The following is a 20,000-nucleotide window of genomic DNA, read 5'->3' as shown; positions in this document are numbered from 1 at the left end:
GTAGCTTCATTCCTTACATTTGATTAAATTTCAGAGTAAATTTACAAATTAGAAATCTTTGTGTTTCTAAAACTATAATCTATGCTTGCAAGTAAAAGTGATCCTACTATATTTTTTTTACAAAAGCACAGGAGCAGACGTGCAGGTAGTATATAAAGGGATGAGCAAAAGAACCTTTTTCTGAAAAATCTCAGAAATCAGGCTATAGAACCCGTGCAACAACATTGTCATCTGTTCAAATGCTGAGGCTATTGGGGAGGGGAACTCAGCAGTGGTGGGAGGGCTTTCATGTGGTTACATGTTTATTTTGTTTAATTTTTTTTAAAAAAATGTTTTATTCTGTAGCTTTAACATATTAATATCAGTTCCACAAGAAGAAGGAAAAATAAAGCATTCAGGGAACCAGTGAAAGAATTTTTATATCGCAAATATCTTACTGTTTATTAGAATTTCCTGTAATTGTCCTTAATCTGGCTACTTTACAATTCTTTGTCATCACTGTTTCTAAAACTTACAAATCCTTTCCTGCAGAGCTCAGTATTCATTACTGATACGTCTGGGCACACGTTTCAAAAAGAAGATACCAGACAAATATGTGATGTTAAAATACTCATGCTTTTAAATATATTTATTCAAACACTTCACTGGTTCAAACTCTCTGTATGAAACCCTTCAGAAATCTGACCTGTAAGTAATCCAGACTTTACTGAGACCTTTTTTTTGGCAGCTATTGGGAAATGATAATAAAAAGCAGTTCAGATACCTGCTTAGCTACAGCACTAAGTAAAAGAGGAGATTAATTTCAGATATTATAATGAAACATTTGAGGTACTGACCATTAAACCAGGCTTCTCTCTCAAAATATTTATGAGTCATTTTATAACTGGAAGAAAGGTGTTCTGGAATACTGATCTCTAGCGTTACATCTACAGATCTACAGCACTCACAAATAAATAATAAATATTGATATGTGTGTGTAGCTCTACCTGTACTGTATTTTCAGTGGGTATAAAATATCCAATATAATACATAAGCTACTTGAATATCTCATACCAAACTCAAAACATTGCGAAATACTGTGTCATTTTTACAGTGTTTCAGCACAGGTTTTTACCAAAGCAATGTTTTCCCTTTCAATACCAGTGCATAAATGTATTTATCCTATCAAAGATTTTGTGATGCAAACATGATTATTACTGTACCTGATTTGATCATGGTATTCTAGCAAAGATCAAATAATAGTGGGGGTTTTTCTCCCCTTCTTTTTCTAGTGCCTTTAAAAAATTTCCACTATCAAAGAATGTTAATTTCTAAGGTTTGATCTAGAGATTCCTATGTAAGTATACAATTATTAGGGAGAAAGAGGCACAACAGTGAATATTTTAAAGCAATGTAATCAATATTTTTGCTTTGTGTAGATTTCCCTGCAACAATGAACAAAAAGATCTACTTCAGATTTAGAAACTCAGCTTTAAAGGGAAAGCTAGACAACAAAAAGCAAGAAAGTACTCACCTCTTCACGTAATTTTATCAACTGCAACATGAACGCACAAAAAAGATAAAAAGGGAAGAAATGGCAGGAAAGAAAGATCAGTTGTGTGACAGGATACAGAATTAACATTGACAATTTATCTGTTTACATGTTTAGCATTTAAAAATCACAGACAAACACATTAAAAGAACCTAAACATAGACTACATGCAGAGTTTTTTGAACGAATAAAGATCACTTTCTCACACTGTCACATTAAACAAAGAGAATAGTGTGAAATTCTCTTTTAAACCACATCTAAGACACCATCATGAAATAAAGGGGAATGACTTCATAGAAGTCTATATTATAAAGAAAAAAACAAGTTTACTATTCCTCTCTTCGAAGATTGTACAGCTGAAGTGGTTTTGTATATACAAGTTTTCAGAATGTTTTCTGTATATTTTAGTTGTGACAACTGATTTCTTATTTTACTAGCAGATCTAACTTATTAATAGACGACTGCATCTTTATAGCATGTAACCAGTATTTCAATTTTTATATACCCGAGTTCTAATGTAACTACATTACCTTATTTTATTATTGAACCTCATATAGAAGCTATTTCCAGTTTCAACAAAAAATGAAGCAACTTAGTTAAATGGCTCAGAATTATGTTTTATTGTATTGCATATCTAAAAGTAGACAAAGGAAGAGGGAACAACATGAAACATATTTCCCTTAGAAAAGACTCATTCCAGGTTCTTAATCCTAGACTGCTACACAGTGTGTGTATACATATATATACACATAGTGTGTGTGAATATACTTATATAGTATATACATTTATATTTATCAGTTTATGTTTGTACAGCAACATAGTCTAACATTATTAATAATATTGCTCTGGTAGGTTTACGATAAAACTAAATAAAACCCCAGTCTGATTATCAAGCTACGTTGTAATATGCACTCCCCTTAGAGGGACAGATAAATTATTTGTACTGGAACAAAACGTATAATTACTCACAATAAATGTCTGCGTAAGAGTGGCTCTATAAAAAATTATAGTTCTCTCACCGATTCCAGTTGAATTCGAAATTACAACAGCTACATCATTATCTCACTTTATGCTGATACTTCAGCTACAATTTCGTAACAGTAATTTTCAACACGTGTGTAAGCTGAGAATGTTTACTACTAATAAAGTCTCGCCAGCATGAAGGAAACAAAAGAACCTCCATTTTTCTCTACTGTTTCATATGGCTCGTCTAAAACTGAACATATGCCTCACCCCACCACCAACACGGAGAACAAGGCTCTAAAGAGATGTAATTAGGAGGGCTACTACCACACGGACTTAAACTGAAACGGCTCTTCAGCATGTAGCTAAAGGAACTTTGCTAGAATTTGGTATGAGAAAACAGCATTGTCCGCCAAACCGGCGCTTAAATTCAAGCGCTTGGCCTATCATAAACTGGTCTCTTTCTCCAGATCTTCCCCTCCTTTTTTCCCCCCAAAAGGCAAACATTAAGACTCTTTCTAAAGCGACGATCTGGGAGTTGATCACATCGCTATCTTTTCTTTCTGAGGCCACCATTCTTCAGTTGACTATGATACTTAAAGGGCCAAAGTTTAAAACTACTCTCCCGCAATAGAGCCCGTTTGGGCATGCCACCCTGCTATAATCAATGAGAGTTTTAAAATGCTGCACATTTGTTTTTTCAATAGGTCCCAAACAAAAATGTTCTATCTTGTTTGTGCTGCATGGCTGAATTTAAGCTCTGCATGGGATTTGCAGCTAAGCTAAGTAATGGGAGAGGGTTGGGGGTTTTTTAACATTGGCTGAAAGATATTCATTCAAATTAACAAAAGATGTATTTTTCCCCCATTTAACAATGCTCCTGATGAAAATATGTTACCTTTCCTTTTCTATTTTGCAACATTATTTTTGTTATGCTCACTGCTCAACTGTAAACAGCAGTAAGCCGTAGGCAGCCACCATTTTAGGTTATGATAATCAGCATATTTTTGAAACAAGGATTTTTTTGTTGTTGTTGCAATACAGAATTCGATACAAGAGGTAATCTGTTCCTTTGTAGGCTAAAAAAAAAAATAAATCTGGTTTACGCTGGTTTGAACCAGTGGAATCTCTTGTGGCTAAGCCTTCTGCTGTGACTAAAATCAAAACTGCGCCGCAGAGAGCGAGATGGGGTGTGTGAACGTGTGTGTGTGTGTCTGTGAGGCACGTCACGTGACAGAGAAAACTACCAAATTTTTTTTAAAAAGCTGATAACACTACCGCCGTCTCTGTCCGCATATAGATAACGAATAAATGCTGAACTCTATTAAACGCCCTTTACACATTATCGTGGGTCGAACACACAATTTTCTGAACTTATGATGACAGTCTATTTATTTTGCTATAAACCCTCGGCATGTAACGAACAGATTTGTGTCTGGTAATGATCTGCTCTGCCAGGGCTATATGAAATGATACCGACCTTCTTTAGATCTTGGGGAATTAAATTGACCAACTTCACCCCCTGGTCTGTAGCTGAAGTTTGACATACTTTATGCACAGCAAGCCCAAATCTAATATTATCACAACTTTGTAGTCAGAAATTAAGTAGCCAGAAAATATTTGTTCACTACAAATCACATATACAATGTATGTGTATCCGGACACACAGTTTAACCTAATGCAAATTTATTTAAACTTATTAATGAACACAGTTGCAAAAGAGAAAGGAACAGTATTACATTTCAAGAAAGTTGGGAATACTGTACCTGACATTATTTTTTGGTCGAAAAGGATTTCTGATTTAATCCAACACATACTTTCTAAAAACCAAAGGAATTGCCACATAAGCCAGTTCTATTCTTATTAAGGTGAAGTCATAGCTTTAAGTAGTGTATCATTGCACTGAAAAACTCAAAACTTCCAAGGGATCTGATCAACGCTGGTGGCCAGAATGACAAGCAAGACTTGAAAGTAACAGAGCTCATTTGAGAACACTCCTGGAAAACAAATAACAACCCAATGAACACAGCAGGTTTTGGGGTTTGGGGTTGAGAGGTGGGGGTTTTTGTTGCAAGAAAGGACATCTCTTGATGTTCAACCTCTGTATGTGCCTCTTCTGACTACTTCCACATGACTCAGATTAAGAAGAAATTAATGTATACTAAGCAATGACTTTACTAAACTCTAAGTGCATTAAGAGCACTGTATCACTCCCTGTCTCACTAAACAGAGGTGTATTTATTTCAAAAGATACTTTGAATAGCAGAATTCTAGGATACGTATGACTTATTGTAAGAAGTTTCTGTATTCTTTACGCGGAAAAATTAGTTAAATCTTAGTATTCTAAGGCAACTATTCTAAGTTCTTGCTGGCTACACGTGATGACTCCTACTTACAGGTGACATTTTGGAAAAATGAAGAAGATGAAAGATAAATCGTCATTTGATAATTGTTCAATCGGCTCTTTGTACTTATATCTTCCTTCTTGGGAGAACAACTGGAAACTCATACCTTATTCATTACAGCTTGTAACTCAGCTGTGGTTTGCTGTAACTGTACCTTTAAAACTCAACTGAAAAAACAAGTTGAAGAAAGGAAAGACTCAAATTGTTGGGTTTTTTCTAATAGTGCCCCAATTATTTCTAGATACTTAGTATGGTCCCACCAGCCAGTACACATCAAGTTCCTTCCAGCAAAACCAGTGTGCAAATGTTTATCATGATGACAAAGACCACACCTAAAACATGCAGCTCATCTCTCATTTCCATTGGGTAGACCCCAGTCTAACAAGACATTCAGCATTTCTACTGGCACATTTTAAACCATATTTGTGGACAGGTACAGAAGCAATTTTGGGCTGGTAATTGTTTTGAACAACTCCTATGTTAGAAGAAGAATCCCTCCTCTCTTCTCCTTACAGTTTGGTGGCTGAACTGGGGAAAACAAACCCACCATTCTTCAGTTTATCTGATTTAACCTAATGCACACTAACTGAGAAGTCCAACAATATTAGGGTCAGTTCATCCACTTGTGTTTATTTCCATGAAAAGAAAAAAATGAAAACAAATTTATTTCCAACCAAAATGAAACCAAGAATTTGAAACATCTTCAGATATTTTTGTATGGCTGTAAGTTATACCTGAGCATCCTGTCATCATATAGTCCAAGTTTTCTATTGATATAATAACATATAAGAGTGAAAGTGTATTAGACTTGGGGTTACTGAGTTAAAAAAAATAACTCAATAAAACATGTTCAGTGAATGGTAAGTACCCAAACCTTACACTCGATTTGGATAGCTGTACATTCCGATAAGCTCAACATCAGACTGAAGCTCATGCAGTAACTGCTTGTATTGCTTGCACTGCATGTAAGATAAGTACAAACATAAATAAAGATGTTTCATAAGACAAAGAGATTGCAAGATTGAAACAACACAATAAGTAATATTCTTTAAAAAAAATACTGGCAATCACATATTTAAAAGAAGTTAGGCAACTCCTTCATGGTGATATTTCATAACATTTTCCAAGGAAGAGAAGAAAGAAATGCAAAATTTTCAAACGTGTACGGGTAACAATTTTAGGTTGGTTTATATAAAAGGGTTTTGATTATTTAAAGGACTACATAAAACTCCTTTACTGGCCAAAATTTTCTCCCATTTAAGGAGTGGTCATTTGGAAAAAAACCACTCATGCTGACAAATGGTTGAAGTATCATCTGGTTCCTTGAGATGGGATCATCTTTCTTCCATCAGGTTTAGAAAAAAGACTATAATTCATAAAAAGTGCACATGAACCAGTTTTTTAACCATTCCTTAAAAAGTGAAAATAAAATATTTTATCTCTTCCCTACATATAAGATATTCTGTTATAAGTAAAGCTTCTTATCACAATTGCCCTTTTATGTCTGAATTCACAAAATTTTTTTCTTGAAATGTAAAAATAGCAGCGCCTTGGAAGAAATAAAATGAGAAACTTAACACTTTCACAGGACTGAGTTCATGATCGTGACATGCAGACTCTTTGCTGTAAAATCACCGTTTCCATAAATTTATTAGAGTTAAAAAACTCTCTTAACAATCTTTATTTTATTCAAATTTTGGAATCTCCCCTTGCTGTAAAATATAAAGACTAATATCTTTTAAATTTAATTCTTCACATAGATGCTGCTATACACTATACTTATGTCTACAGTCAAATTGTATCCTGTGAATAAACTGTATTCTGTGTATAATTTTATTAATGCATGTATTAAAGTCTATTACAGAGTTTGAAATTCATACAGCACACTTAAAATAAAGTATAAGGTTAAGTCTTAAGGGGCCTGTGTTTTAAAATTCCTTGTAGTGGGATAAGTCTCCAAGTATTTCTTATTTTCTGTCCTTAGTGGAACTGAGCTTATACTGAGGGTAGAGGGTACTAAAAATGTCAGAACATGGTTCTGATCCATTTCTTTATTTAATATTGCATTTATCAAGCAAACACTTAAAACAATTTTCCCAATTAATGACCAAAATAACTTAAATTCTATCTGGTCAGAAAAGGAAATCTGATATTTAAGAAAACTTCCAACTAACTTCTACTTCAAAATGCACAACTTTGATTACAGTTGACATGATTTTCAGTAAGACAAAAAATATTCTGCTTTCAGATAGACATTGTTAAACAAGTTTCAGTACCAAAAGAAATAGTAACAGGTGGGCCAGAGTCCCCTGAATATAATGTTGCCATTACAATTTTCAGCTGTCTATCAGAATCCTCACTGTAGTGTCCACAACAACACCACGAGTATAGCACTTTAAAAAAGCCTCAGGATTATCAAGCTCTCCTTTATTAAAAGAGATGGATAGCACTCTGCATTCTGGTACAAGATGCATTATGAAAGCACACTCTTATTAGTACAACTTGTATTTTTGGTACAAGGAGAGAAAATCTGTTTAGGGAAGGAATCACACAAGGAAACTGAGTGGGTTACTGCCTAATTCTGAGAGCGCACTTTCATTTGTTTTGCCTGCTAGTGTTGATTTAATTATACTGCATTATTATCAAAGCTGCATTATGTACTTTTTCTATTCCTTTTACATGTGTTTGAGGTGAAGACCTTGGCTTTGCCGGCAAACAGCGCGTTTCAAGTTATTTCTTAAGTACTAAATAATAAAGAAAAGAGAAGAAAAGATTTCTTTTTAAGATAGCAGACAGTGATCACAAGTTAAAGGGTTAAATGTAAGATCTCCAAGAAACATTTTGAAGTTGATTAAGACCCCAGCTTTGCATTAAACAGTATCACTTCCACATGAGTTGTTGCTAATGCTGTTAAGGAGCAGCTTGAGAAGCCCAGTGTGCCAGTGACCTCCTTCACCCTCCAGCCACCCACTAGGGCTTCTTGATTAGCATCCTACCTGGTTCTCTGAGGAATTCCCGTTATCCCCCAGGAGCTCATTCCGCACCTCATCACTGTAGGCGATTCGTGACCTTTTCTGTAAAACAAAAAGAAAAAAGGGTTAGAAAGTAAAGCTCCGAAGCCATTGGCATCAAGGCTGATCATCTTAAACCTCGAGAGCCCCCTAATGGATACCTATCTGATAAAAAAAAATTTAAAAAAATCTGCAAGTAAAAGTTATTTAGAAGTTCTTCAGCTGCTGTATTTTGACAGATCTGCACAGCAAAACCTTAGCATTTCTAAGACAGCCACATCCTCAACATTTCAGCAATGAAAGCAGCTGCAGAGAAGCTGAAGATACATAATGTGTGATCCCAGTTCCGATAAGCTGGTAACCAGGAGAGGCCACATACGCTAGTACCAGAAGCATTGAGGAAATTCATGTGTAGGAATCAAACGCATTTTTCTGAAGGACATTTGCCAGCTGGATGTGGAACTCAGCATAACACTGCACTGACGCCGCTAAACAGGAAAGGAGACTGAGCTTTTCCCATACGCTAAAAAAACCAACCAACCAACCAACAAACAAACCTGAACAACACACATTTGGCAAAGCTGGTCGAACTTAAAAGATGTAGAAAATTAACAAGTATTTTCTATGCTGCTAAGACTATGAAGGCCTAACAAGAAAGGACCAGAAATCAAAGGGCAAAAGAAATACAGTATAGGAAAACATTGGCACAGTACAGTACCAGGAAACGCTGGTTTCCAGCAGTTCATGGAAAGACCACGAAACTGAAACAGTCATTCGTTAGGTTATGACAGACAGTCGTTATCCACAGCTTATGAGCATCAGATTTGCTCATGAACTGATCCTCAGATTGACTCTAAACTAGATCAAGTGCCAAGCAATGGAAAGCAAATGTCTGAAGATTACCTAGGTAGCAGAGATTTCAGTGGAACAACAGGGAATATCATAGAGTATCAGCCCGGCTTTCAATGTCTCTGTTGGCCAAATAACAGCCCCTTAGTCAGTTAATATTCCTACACTCACCATTAAAAGATATAAAGAATTTTCAACATATTGTCTACAATCTTTTCATATTTGAGTGCTGTTATGACCAGTTTTACATTTCCTCAGAGGAGAAAACTCAAGAGCCAGAAGAACTGAGCTGTGGGGCCTTCCTTTACTGGCAGGAACTTCTCTAGTGCTTTGCTGTTGGAGTCACTGCCAGTAGGAACTCAGCAAGAACTAATCCCTCCTCAAACAGGCTGCCCAGAGAGGTTGTGGAGTCTCCTGCTCTGGAGACATTCAAATCCCTCCTGGACGCGTTCCTGCGTGACCTCCTCTGGGTGGGGTGGTCCTGCTCTGGCAGGGGGCTTGGACTAGACGATCTTTCGAGGTCCCTTCCAACTCCTAACATTCTGTGATTCTGTGTGTGAAACCTTCCCTGCCTGGACAATCATGCCAAAAAACCTGCTTAGGACTGGGGCACGGGAAACAAACAACTCACTAGAAATTACACTGAGCACAGGTAAATTCATTGCCTTTGTGACGAACAAGTTTGGAAGTGGGTCGTCCATTACGCTAGGAACCTTGCAGTAAAGTAAGCCTCATCTCAGAGCAACACATTTTAGATTTTCATTCCGTGTAGTTCACCCTTTACTACCATCACCATCGTTACAATGCTTACCAATTCACGATTCAGTCCCTAATGTTCAGCTCTAGGTTATATACTAAAGCTACAGATGTACGTAGCAAGGACAAAGCATACCATGGATCTACTACAAAAGCTGAATTGTGCCAAATCTTTTGGAGATCTCAGCTGTCACAGTTTCATACTAACCAAGCTAAAGTAGTCTACAGCATTAAAGGAAATGAGAACCTTTAAACAGGCTGTGGTATCAGAGCTGCCTGTTTAAATTATTCATTTCATCACTATGGGGGACTAAAACACTCCACAGTGTGCAAGAATATCATATGGAGATAGGTTTTGTTTTCCTCTCTTTTCACCAAAAAGCCAACAAATTGGCATAGATTGCTCAATTATATTATTTTCCTATTTTCATTTGATATACATCAAACAAGGAAGGAAATTACAAATACATACCAATAAATATCTAATTTTCTTTTCTGATTAAGATTCAATCTTCCTATTTGAGGTCTAGTAGTTCAACTGTACAGTCTCTCCCAATTTCACAAAATGACTCAGCCCCATTGATTGTTAGTGTTGAATATATTTATCATTATTAGACTGAGATGAGGAGGATGATGCATCATGAGCTTGTTCTCCAGTGAACAAGTAGCCTAATTATATGTATGGACTGAAATGGTCCTTGGTTACACAAGATTTATTTGCAAGATTTAACTGGCTGATATTCTCATTCATAAGAGCCTATACGGAAGAAAGGAAAAAGAATATTCTTCACGGGAAAGAAATAAATGTTAATAGCAATACAATTTCTAGAGGTCCTTTATAATCCTTTATATCATCACCACTGAACTTAATAAATGTATTTGCATTATTGCTCCTTTATTGCAATAATCTGTCACAATCTGAAATTCAGCAATTATATTAAAAGAAATAACCCTTTGACTACAATTAGGTATAACTCTTTGCCATAATCAATAAATAATTTGATACTACTTTTGATCACAGTTTCGCTCCCACATGAATCAATAATATAAAAGAAAAGGCCTTTGAACTAAAGTGATCATTTGTTCTTTCAGGATTTGTCCAAAATATCAATATCATGAAATACTATTCTTATTTTTATTAAAGTAATACTGGCTAACACTTTTAAAAGCAGCTATCAAAACTAGTTGAGGCTCATCCAAAGTCAATACTTACATAATTTTAAAATTATTTTTTCTTCTAGTTCATAACTATCAGCTGTTTATAAATATGTACTTTAGCCAAATGCGAGAATGATAGTTTGAGCTGGAAATGTCACACACTCTGCTACAGTTTGAAGGAACCCAATTCATAATGCATTTTATAAATAGTTAATGACTTCTATACATAAGCTAACCAGGCAAATCAAGAAATTGTCAACATTTTTAGTCTTAGTTGTCAGTTACCACTGTCTACTGGTACTTTATATGTATGTTTCTAGAAAAGACAGAAGCTTTACAGAGTTTGTAATCCAAGGCGTTTCTGGGCAGCTCAATATAGGTTTAAGAGGTTCTCTGTGTGGTTTTTTGACTGTAAAGGTCTGTCATATATATAAGCTCCCCTTGTATTTTATATTTCCCTTTATTTATACATATAGACAAAAAGTCTAAGCACACAAGTGTTTTTAACTCAGTGTACATGTCTGCATTCAAATGCAGCGTGCACATGAACACACCACACGACACCAAAGGGTTAAGCTAGTTTCTGCAAGAACTTCAAGACAGAGAAAGTTTCAGGGGCTGTTTTAAATGTACTACAGTACCCAGACCTTCTGACAAGGAAGAATTTCTGATTCCAGGCAGATCTCTCTTGGTTTATGAACAGGATTTTTGCATACTGATTGGGTGATTTCCTTAAAGCCTTGTTCAAACAGATACACTTGCTCAGTTCTGTCTGGCAATTTGGCTTTAAACAATCTGCCTACTTGACCCAAGCCTTAACATTTCCCAACAGAACTGGATGTGTTCCTGGGCAAGCCCAGCTAAATTAGAATTGAAATGAATTAACTCAGCTTAGACTAATTAAGATCTGTGATCTGCAGTACCAACCCCCTACCCCCCCAGTATGATTCTACATGTGAAGTAGGGTACATGTAACCAGACTGTAAGAATTCTGCTGTACTACTAATCTCAGCATACCAATGAAGTTCGTCTATTACTAAAGCATATGAGAAGTTAATTTCCATGGCCTACACATGGCAAAGCAATTGCTTAAATTGCCTCACCTGGGAATTTAATACAATGTTATCATCAGACCAGCCACACTGTAAATAGATTTATAATGCTTTCCATGTGCTAGGCTAGGTTGCATATGAATTAAGTAATGATCTGGTATTACAATACAATCAGCCAGTTCCCGCACCTGGCAGACAGGATATTTTGCTAAATTACTACCTATACAGATACATCACAACATAAAAACAGAAAAGGCAATGGAAGAGAAACAATCTACATGGTCTAGGACCAGTTTTTACATGGTAACCAAATAAGATATAGATAGAAAAAGGTACCCAAAATAATCTTTTTCCAACATCTGCACAACAGAACACACACTCATTCATTTCTATTCAATTTTGGCCTAATTTTCCGCATTCTATTCTTTAATTACCATCCACATTCTGAAATGTTCCCATTAGTGAAGGCCAGAACTAGCCATTGCCCCCTCACTCCAACGCACTTTCAGCAAAAATAATTAATATAAAGGACCGCACGTTTTCATACCTGAACTAAAGAATAGCTTCGCCCCTCCTAAATGCTAAGCAGCCCCCCAAACAGAGAAGCAAACCTAGGTGCATTTCAGACAAAAGGCCCAGCAAATCCTCTGCTCCCAACCTCTCCATTTCTTGGGCTCAATGCTTTTAGAACAGATTAAACAGATTTTTTGGTGAAATATGCGTAAACAAACAAAAAGGCTTATTTATCCACAAACATCTGTTTTCATACAAAATTCATTAGGATTTCCTAGTATATATAAATGCTTTAAGAAAATCTTCAGGCATCTGTTTCAGAGTTTGTGTCTGCTCTACATGTAAATAAATACGTGAAATTAGCATAACCAGAAATAATTTGTAGGAATAAATTAGATTTTATTTCGTGTTCTTTGAGAGTAGTCAGTTTTGCCATTGTTCTTGCTAAAAGCAAGGCACAAAAAGTGACCCGATCCTCAAATGGACTGCTAAATACTACTGAATGTGTGCTTTCATCTCCATTTTTCGGAATAGACATTTAAATATTTCTTGCTGAGCAGAAATGCAAAAGATCTAATTCAACTAATTTAGAAGAAAAATAAGTGGCCCTACTTAATAATCTAAAATCTTATATTTAAACAGAAACACAAACCACTTCTTCAGGAAATAATTCCTTCAGAAATTGTGTTCAAACTTGAGTTTTCAAAACTTCTACATTTCTCTGCAAAAGTGATCCAGGAGCAACAGACTAAACACTTCAGATTCCAATTCAAAAGGAGTTTTCCTGTTCCAAAGCAGCTTAGTTTTCATCGATTGTGTGTCAGAAGCAGGAAAACGATTACAGAGTGCTAATATACAACCTGATGCAATGCTAGACTTTCAGGCATTTCCTTAAGAAATACATTTCTGGCCAAAAGGAAATAAAAATTATTCTATAAACCCTATGAAACTCCTGACTGAAAGAATCAATTCAACGGTGCACATCGGCTGGCAAAAGTCAATGTCGAAGTCACTCCTGGTGTTGTCTGCCCTCCCTGCACGCACACAAAAAAGATTGCTGGCAACTCTGAAAGAGAAATGCACAACCTAAAACCTGTATTATGCCACTCCGCCAAATGTTGTCAGCTTCCTACGACAGCGGGGAGAAATCAAACTTCAAGTGTTCATGGAAAATTAATACAGAGATATTATCACCCTTTTTTAGTAGAATTCACAGGTCTATAAATCTTCTTTTTGGTAATGATCATCAAACACACTTTTAGTTTCATTAGGAGGTCAGGACAGGGAGGAAGGTCAAGCAAACCCCCATTAGGATACAACACAGCATTATGGTGGTTGTGAAAAATGCAGCTTCTGTCCACAAAACGACTTCCACATCAAACTGATCACCAGTGGAGCACGCATGTCACCAACACGGCTGATGCTTGAACAACGTGCCACCACTGCACAGGTGATCTGTAAGAGTAACTCACTGTTAGGAGTAACAGGATAATTTCTATTGTGAAGAAGACATTTGTATTTAGAAAAAACAGCTTTTATCTACCTGAGCTCTGCCTTTTAAACTTGATAACCTAAAAAAGGGAAGGTTTTTTTCAAAATGCAAAGGTCTGCAACTAACCCACCTCTCCCTCCTTCTTAGAGGATGCTCTAAAATTCACTACCATCGCTTCCAATCTAACAAGACAACATCTACAGAAGAGTATTTAACAACAGACAAGAGTTATAAATTCAAGCACGGAAACCTTCAGATAAGCATTGCTTGGGCTTGTATAGCACTCTTCAAATATAACAATGAAAAACTCCCCTTAGCCTGATGTTTATATCAATTAATTACTTTTTAAAAAAAAAAATTAGTCATTTTTTTTGCTTGTTTGATTTACCATGCCCTACTGCCAAATATTGGTCCCTATGTATACACTACTTTATTCTTTCATCAGTTTCTCAAAGGTGATTTCCAGCTTTGGGTTGATCTGCACAACAGTTGGCCTTTTTTACTCATGTGTGGTAATGTCAAAAAAATATGTCAGATATCACTTGACACATGAAGAATTCATTCCTGCAAATTTAACTGCAACCTCTCTGTCGGCCAGTATAGTGACATCTGCCTTTTGCACTGCTGACTTGCAGTACTTCATGCAACACCTTTCTTTTTATTTCTTCAAATTACCATTATTAAACTATCATACTGCATAAAAAGACCTATTTTTACACATCTCCTTCTGGCTAAGTCAACCAATTTGCCTAGTCAGTCAATGGAAATTCTTCCAAATTGCACATGAGATCACTCCAGTCCACTTCTCCTCAGATTCACCTTGCAGAAAAGTCAAGTGCTTCCCTGGAACCATCTTGTGCGTGTTCAAGGACCAGCCTGATAAGCTACCTTGCTAAATTAAAAGTTGGCTGGTGTTGGTGCCCTTTGCCTTTGTATGTATAACAACTGTTGGCATGTATTTGCCTAATTTGTCGACAAAGGGTTTGCAACTTGCAGACCCTTATTTACCACAGTTACTTCAATCAGCAACACCGCAAGAAAAGACAAAAGCAAGGCTGGAGAGGGGGCAGCACACTCTCTCCTGGACTCAGACAACAGTTTGAAAACAAAGATACCTCAGCTGTAAGGCCATGCTTGACAGGAGTTCAAAATAACCCACAATTTGACTATTTATTTAGGTGTAGGGGGTCTAAGTGGGGTAAACTGTTGTTCGTAGCATAGGTTCACACTTGGACTTGAAGGCAAAAGGGACATGTCTAGGTGTTGGCATAAAAAAAAATAACTTGGATGCAAAGAATAGGAACAGCCAAAATTAAGCCAGTATTGTTGACAGATAAATTGGTCCTCATTTCATGTTCAGACTCATCTGCAGAAATATTTAAGTATCTCATTAGGATCACTTAAGACAATTCAGTCTCTATATCAAATCCTCTCACTCCTAAAACAGATTTTACAAAGTCACTTCAAACTCTGGAAGTCAGTCGGTGATGCCATATAAGCTGATGTTCTAGAAGTCTCTGCTAAATATGAATAACTTCAGTTTAAAGATTGGCAAAACTAGGCTACAAAAATAAGCTTATTTTGGATATGATTTAACTACAACAGATTTTTTCACTTAGAATTGGCATATGCACATAACAAGCATACATGTAAGAGCTACAAGTTTATCTTCAAATTTACCTTTTAGGGATATCATAAGGATAACAGAGGAAAAGAGAAGTCCTAGTGCTTTTTTCCAGTGTTTCCTTTATGAAATCTTCACTGGTCATCTCATCTCCAACACCTAACTGTTTGGGGTTTTTTTATTAAAAGCTTGCTTTCCTTTTTTCTTTATAATATCTATCCCTCTGCAACTTTATTGACTCATTTATCCAACTCATGCTATTTAAAGGATGAGGGGCAACTACACATGAGGATCATATACTTTAGACTGTATTGTGGTCCAAAGACTGTGCTGTGTGGTAGACTCAAAATTAATACAAATGTTAACATAAGTCTTGGAGATGGCAAATAAACTCCAGTGTGTTGGTCCAACAGACAGATGAATGAAGAAAATGAAAATAAGGAGCCATATTCCTCCGAAGGGAGAAGTTTATACTATGAGGGTCAACTTTTAAAGAGAGTGCTCCCAAAGACAGTGAAGCAGGGAAAAAAATAGTCTTATGGAGGCTTCAGATTTTTCACCTAATTAGCTCACACTAATGAGCTAATGGTAAAGGATGATAAATATCTCAGATAAACCAAACCATAAAACACTCATTAAAATATCTTTGTTTCACCCGGAATTTCCATCTGGAGCCTAGGTTCCTGTTGCTGACAGTAACAAGACATCTGCTGGTATTTTCCACCAGCTCCTTCCTACCCCAGAAAGAAGCATCCAAGCGTTACTTCCTTCCTCTGTTACTTAATTGTCTTTATCAGCCTGTACTTGCACTCTCTGGCCAGACCCTTTGGAGCTCAGCAACTGTAAGTGGGCTGAAACTGTTGCCATTCCTGAATGCTACCACCCTCTTCTTCAGTTCTCTCACATCCTGGATTTCTCATAACACATTAGGCCTACAAAGATGGCATTTGTTAGGTTTTTAGGCTTTCCGGTTAAAAGCACAATTTTGCTACAGAGCTGGGTTCTGTTAATAAGTTATACCTTTTGTCCACTGTGAATTCCAAAAGTACAAACAAAAGGAAGCCATAAAGAGAGATCTCACTTCGGACACTCGGAATGAGGGCAAGGCAGCTGAATGAGCTGTTTCCAAGGCACCTGAATTGTCCCATCTACATTTGTGCCGCTCTGATAAGATCTATTTTAAACCAAAGAAACTTAAGCAGGCCTTTCCAAAAATACCTTTTAGTGCATAAAATCTATTTTTAGGCACTGTCCTTTTTTCACTGAGAACGCACACTCTCTCTCAGAGACATCTTTTCACTCGTATACCAATACATTTTTTAATACACAGAATAAGAAAACTTCAGTTGAGCCCTAAAAATATTAATCATAATAAATATGAAAAACCTTGTTCAATGAGAGTAGCAGAGGATAATTTCCGACCTCATTACTGAATACAAAATGAAATAGTGCTTAATGCAAAAAAATAATTAAATAGAAAACCAGCATAATTAAGATGGTTTACACACAAATATACACACATGGTTCTCATTCTGTGTATTTCAGTGCAGGTATTTTGGACCATAAGTACATTAGTTCAAACTATTGGCTAATAAAAAGGAAAACGAAGATACTTTGTGTATAACACAGCCTAGTCAAAACTGAGTGTTGGATCTTACTGTCTTGTGCTTCCTAAATTTATTATTTTGCCCTGATATGTTTGAGCTGGGATTCCCTTCCCTCCTTTATCGTGAATACTTACACAAAGACACATTGCCTTGTCTGAAAAAGACAAAAAAAATGTCTGAGTTTAGTAATTTGTGTAGTTAAGTGGTCACAATTGGGCTTTGAAGTTTGCAGCAGATTGAAGGAGTAAATCTGTACCTTCACTGTTCCCCACCAGGCACTTCTGGGACAGAACCTGTTGTTTCATGCTGTGTTAAATCAATAGCTAATATGATAAAATACCAGCCCGATGTTCAGACATGGCATTTTCTAGTTTTATCACAAGCTGATGATTAGCAGTTCTTGCTTTACACTACCTGAGATAAAAGTCAATGACTAATCCACTACCTATAATTTATCTAACTAAACCCCTCCTCCTTTTCATACTGCCTCTGAATTTGAGTTCTTCAGTCCACCCATTCAATAAATATACTTATAAACAATATTTGTTTCTTAAAGTGCATATATGGATGAAAGAATATTATTATTATAATGCACACATCTGGATGAAAACTAGCCATGCCAATTCCTCCACTACTTGGTTTATTTCTTCAGAACATAGATGTCTTAAGTCTTGTAACACAATGTAACAAAAAGGCAGTATATTTATACAAAATGCTGGTATTTACAAAATATTTGGCATTTGGAGTGTCTTTCTGATAGACAGGTTTCAGCTAACTTGTTATTTTTCCCCTCACCTGTAGCACTGGCAGAAATTCTGCCTCTAAGTGGACTAACATTCAACAAAAAGAGTAATGAGAAACACCAACACTGGCAGTAGCACATTTCCCAGTAAATATTGATGTCCAAACTCAAAAAATTCACTGAGTATTTCTGTTTTGTCCCTGTTCCTATGTTGTCACCAACAACGCTTACACATTTCTATTGATCTTGTTTATAGCTGCCTAGATTTTCACTGTCAAGACAATGTAGTGTGAACCGTAAGGAAAACTTCACTTTATGTAAGCCTGCAGAAAAACTGCTGCATCAGTCAAAGCTTCAATTAGTCCAGGACTTGTGCTGCCTCCTATAGCGGCCATTAATGGATAACAAGGGGAAATCTTAAGGAAGAGAGCAGGGATGGAATGAGTCTCATTTCAGTAGCTGCTGCCAGTTTCTGAAGATCGGCAGTTCAGGGAGTTTAATGTACATCTAAGATCTTCACACTTAATAAACCTTGATGCTTACTGCTTACATGCTACTTCTTTTTATTTAAATAGCAACAAAATAAGCATTCATACATAAGAAGAAAGAGGTTCAGATCTAAATATTAGGGCAAAGATTAAATTCCAAAGTTATCTCGCTTTTCATTTGAACGAAATGGAAGTGAAGATCCAAAGAAAGAAGGTAACAAATAAAATATCAAAAGGAATTAATTTATATTACAGAATGTTGTAACATCTCTTCCATGGGGCACATATTGGCAATATGAACTTAATTCAGAGGTTTCTATCTGTACAGGGTAAACTCCACAGTAAGAGAAAGATTATCTAACGAATCACTTTTCAATTTCTGCTCATACAGGTCATTTGCTCTCCCAATCTCTTAATAAACTATAGCAAATATTCAAATTACTCAGATTAGAAAAACAGAACTATACTCTACAGTCACATTCTATCTCCACTGAGCTCCTTTGAAGTGCAAGAAAGGCTCAGTACCATTTGACCAAACATCTGTCCCTCCACCCCATCAGCTGTTCTTGTATGGCACAGTTTAGAAATTTCTGGTATAACAAAGCTGTTAGCATCAAATACAGATGATCTGATACAAAGAAAAACAAAGTTTGATAGCATATGGCAAACATAATATTTCCAACTCCAATTCATGAACCTGACATGCAAAACCAACACGGAAGAATATAAGAAACAGAAGGAAAAAAAGTCCAAGCATGTAACACTCAACTGGATTTTGGATTCCTAAGCATTCAGGGACAGACTCAAATTTATGTTAAAGTTAAAATTTCAACTTAAAAAAGAACTCACACAAAGGATACAGAGAGCGATAGGAACCATTTTACTAAACTCTCAGGTGATGTAGCCGCCGTTATTGCCCTTTCCTTAGCATTCATCAGTCTTCCAACATACACCTTTCACAGCTGGTACCTTCCAACTCCAATTTATCACATGCTTTCTCCAGTGTGACCACACTTACTCTTTCCATCACAAGGAGTGATGAAACATCGTATTTTGTTCCCCTTCCCACCACTCATTTTGCCATTCCCTGCGGGCTCCCTCCCTCTGCTCAGATATTTGGGTCCTGTCCTAACCTCCCTCTCTCAAGTCCCACACAGGACCACACTCATCCCAAGGAGCTCTTGCTGTCATTTGTCCATTGTCATTGTCTGCTGTTGCTAAGGGCAGAATTATGGTTCTATTGGGAAGGGTAACCATTAGAACAGGATCTTAATAGTTTCAAAGACTTCAGAAGTAGTGGCGCCAGGAGAAAAGTTTAGGTGATTATTGAGTGTCAGCTTATACTGCTTTTTCCCAAGATGCACATACCTGAAAATACATGACCTACAACATTACAAGAACTGTTGACTCTGACCACAAATGGTCATTTATTGGTAGCAGAATTATACAAATCTATTAAGATGCTTTTGTTTAAAAAATTATTGAACATCAGTTTGCATATTGGAAGTATTTTGTTATAACCTTTCTGCAAAAGAAGTGAGAAAGTTCGAAAAAAGGTAAGAAAGAACTCAGCAGTTATGATGTATTTCAGTTTGAAAGTACAAGAAAAAAAGCAAAATATGGTTCTGGCTGATCTTGAACACACCGTAGAAACCATTTGGGGTTTTACTTATTTATTTACCTAGATTTTACAAAGCATAAAAAACACATGCTCACAGAAGTTGAATTAATAGGTCAGTAATTCTATAGATATGAGAGGAGAATTAGCGTTTTTCTGTAGATACTTATAAGGAAATGATAAAAAATTAA

At 36.3% G+C, this 20,000-nt stretch overlaps 1 protein-coding gene across 1 annotated transcript in view; it reads right to left on the bottom strand.

The window, feature by feature from the left end:
• Positions 1–7,973, bottom strand: part of VTI1A (vesicle transport through interaction with t-SNAREs 1A) — a gene marked incomplete at its 5' end in the record, with an annotated part of 114,666 nt that extends 106,693 nt beyond the window's left edge. Inside the window, 2 exons of the mRNA XM_009864772.1 lie at positions 1,514–1,534; positions 7,896–7,973. Coding sequence (XP_009863074.1) covers positions 1,514–1,534; positions 7,896–7,973 — 99 coding nt within the window. The remainder of the gene's footprint in view (positions 1–1,513; positions 1,535–7,895) is intronic.
• Between the last annotated feature and the right edge of the window lie 12,027 nt (positions 7,974–20,000).

Source organism: Apaloderma vittatum, unplaced genomic scaffold, assembly GCF_000703405.1.
Source record: "Apaloderma vittatum isolate BGI_N311 unplaced genomic scaffold, ASM70340v1 scaffold90, whole genome shotgun sequence".
NCBI classification, from domain to species: Eukaryota; Metazoa; Chordata; class Aves; order Trogoniformes; family Trogonidae; genus Apaloderma; species Apaloderma vittatum.
This window is presented reverse-complemented; position numbering and strand designations above follow the sequence as displayed.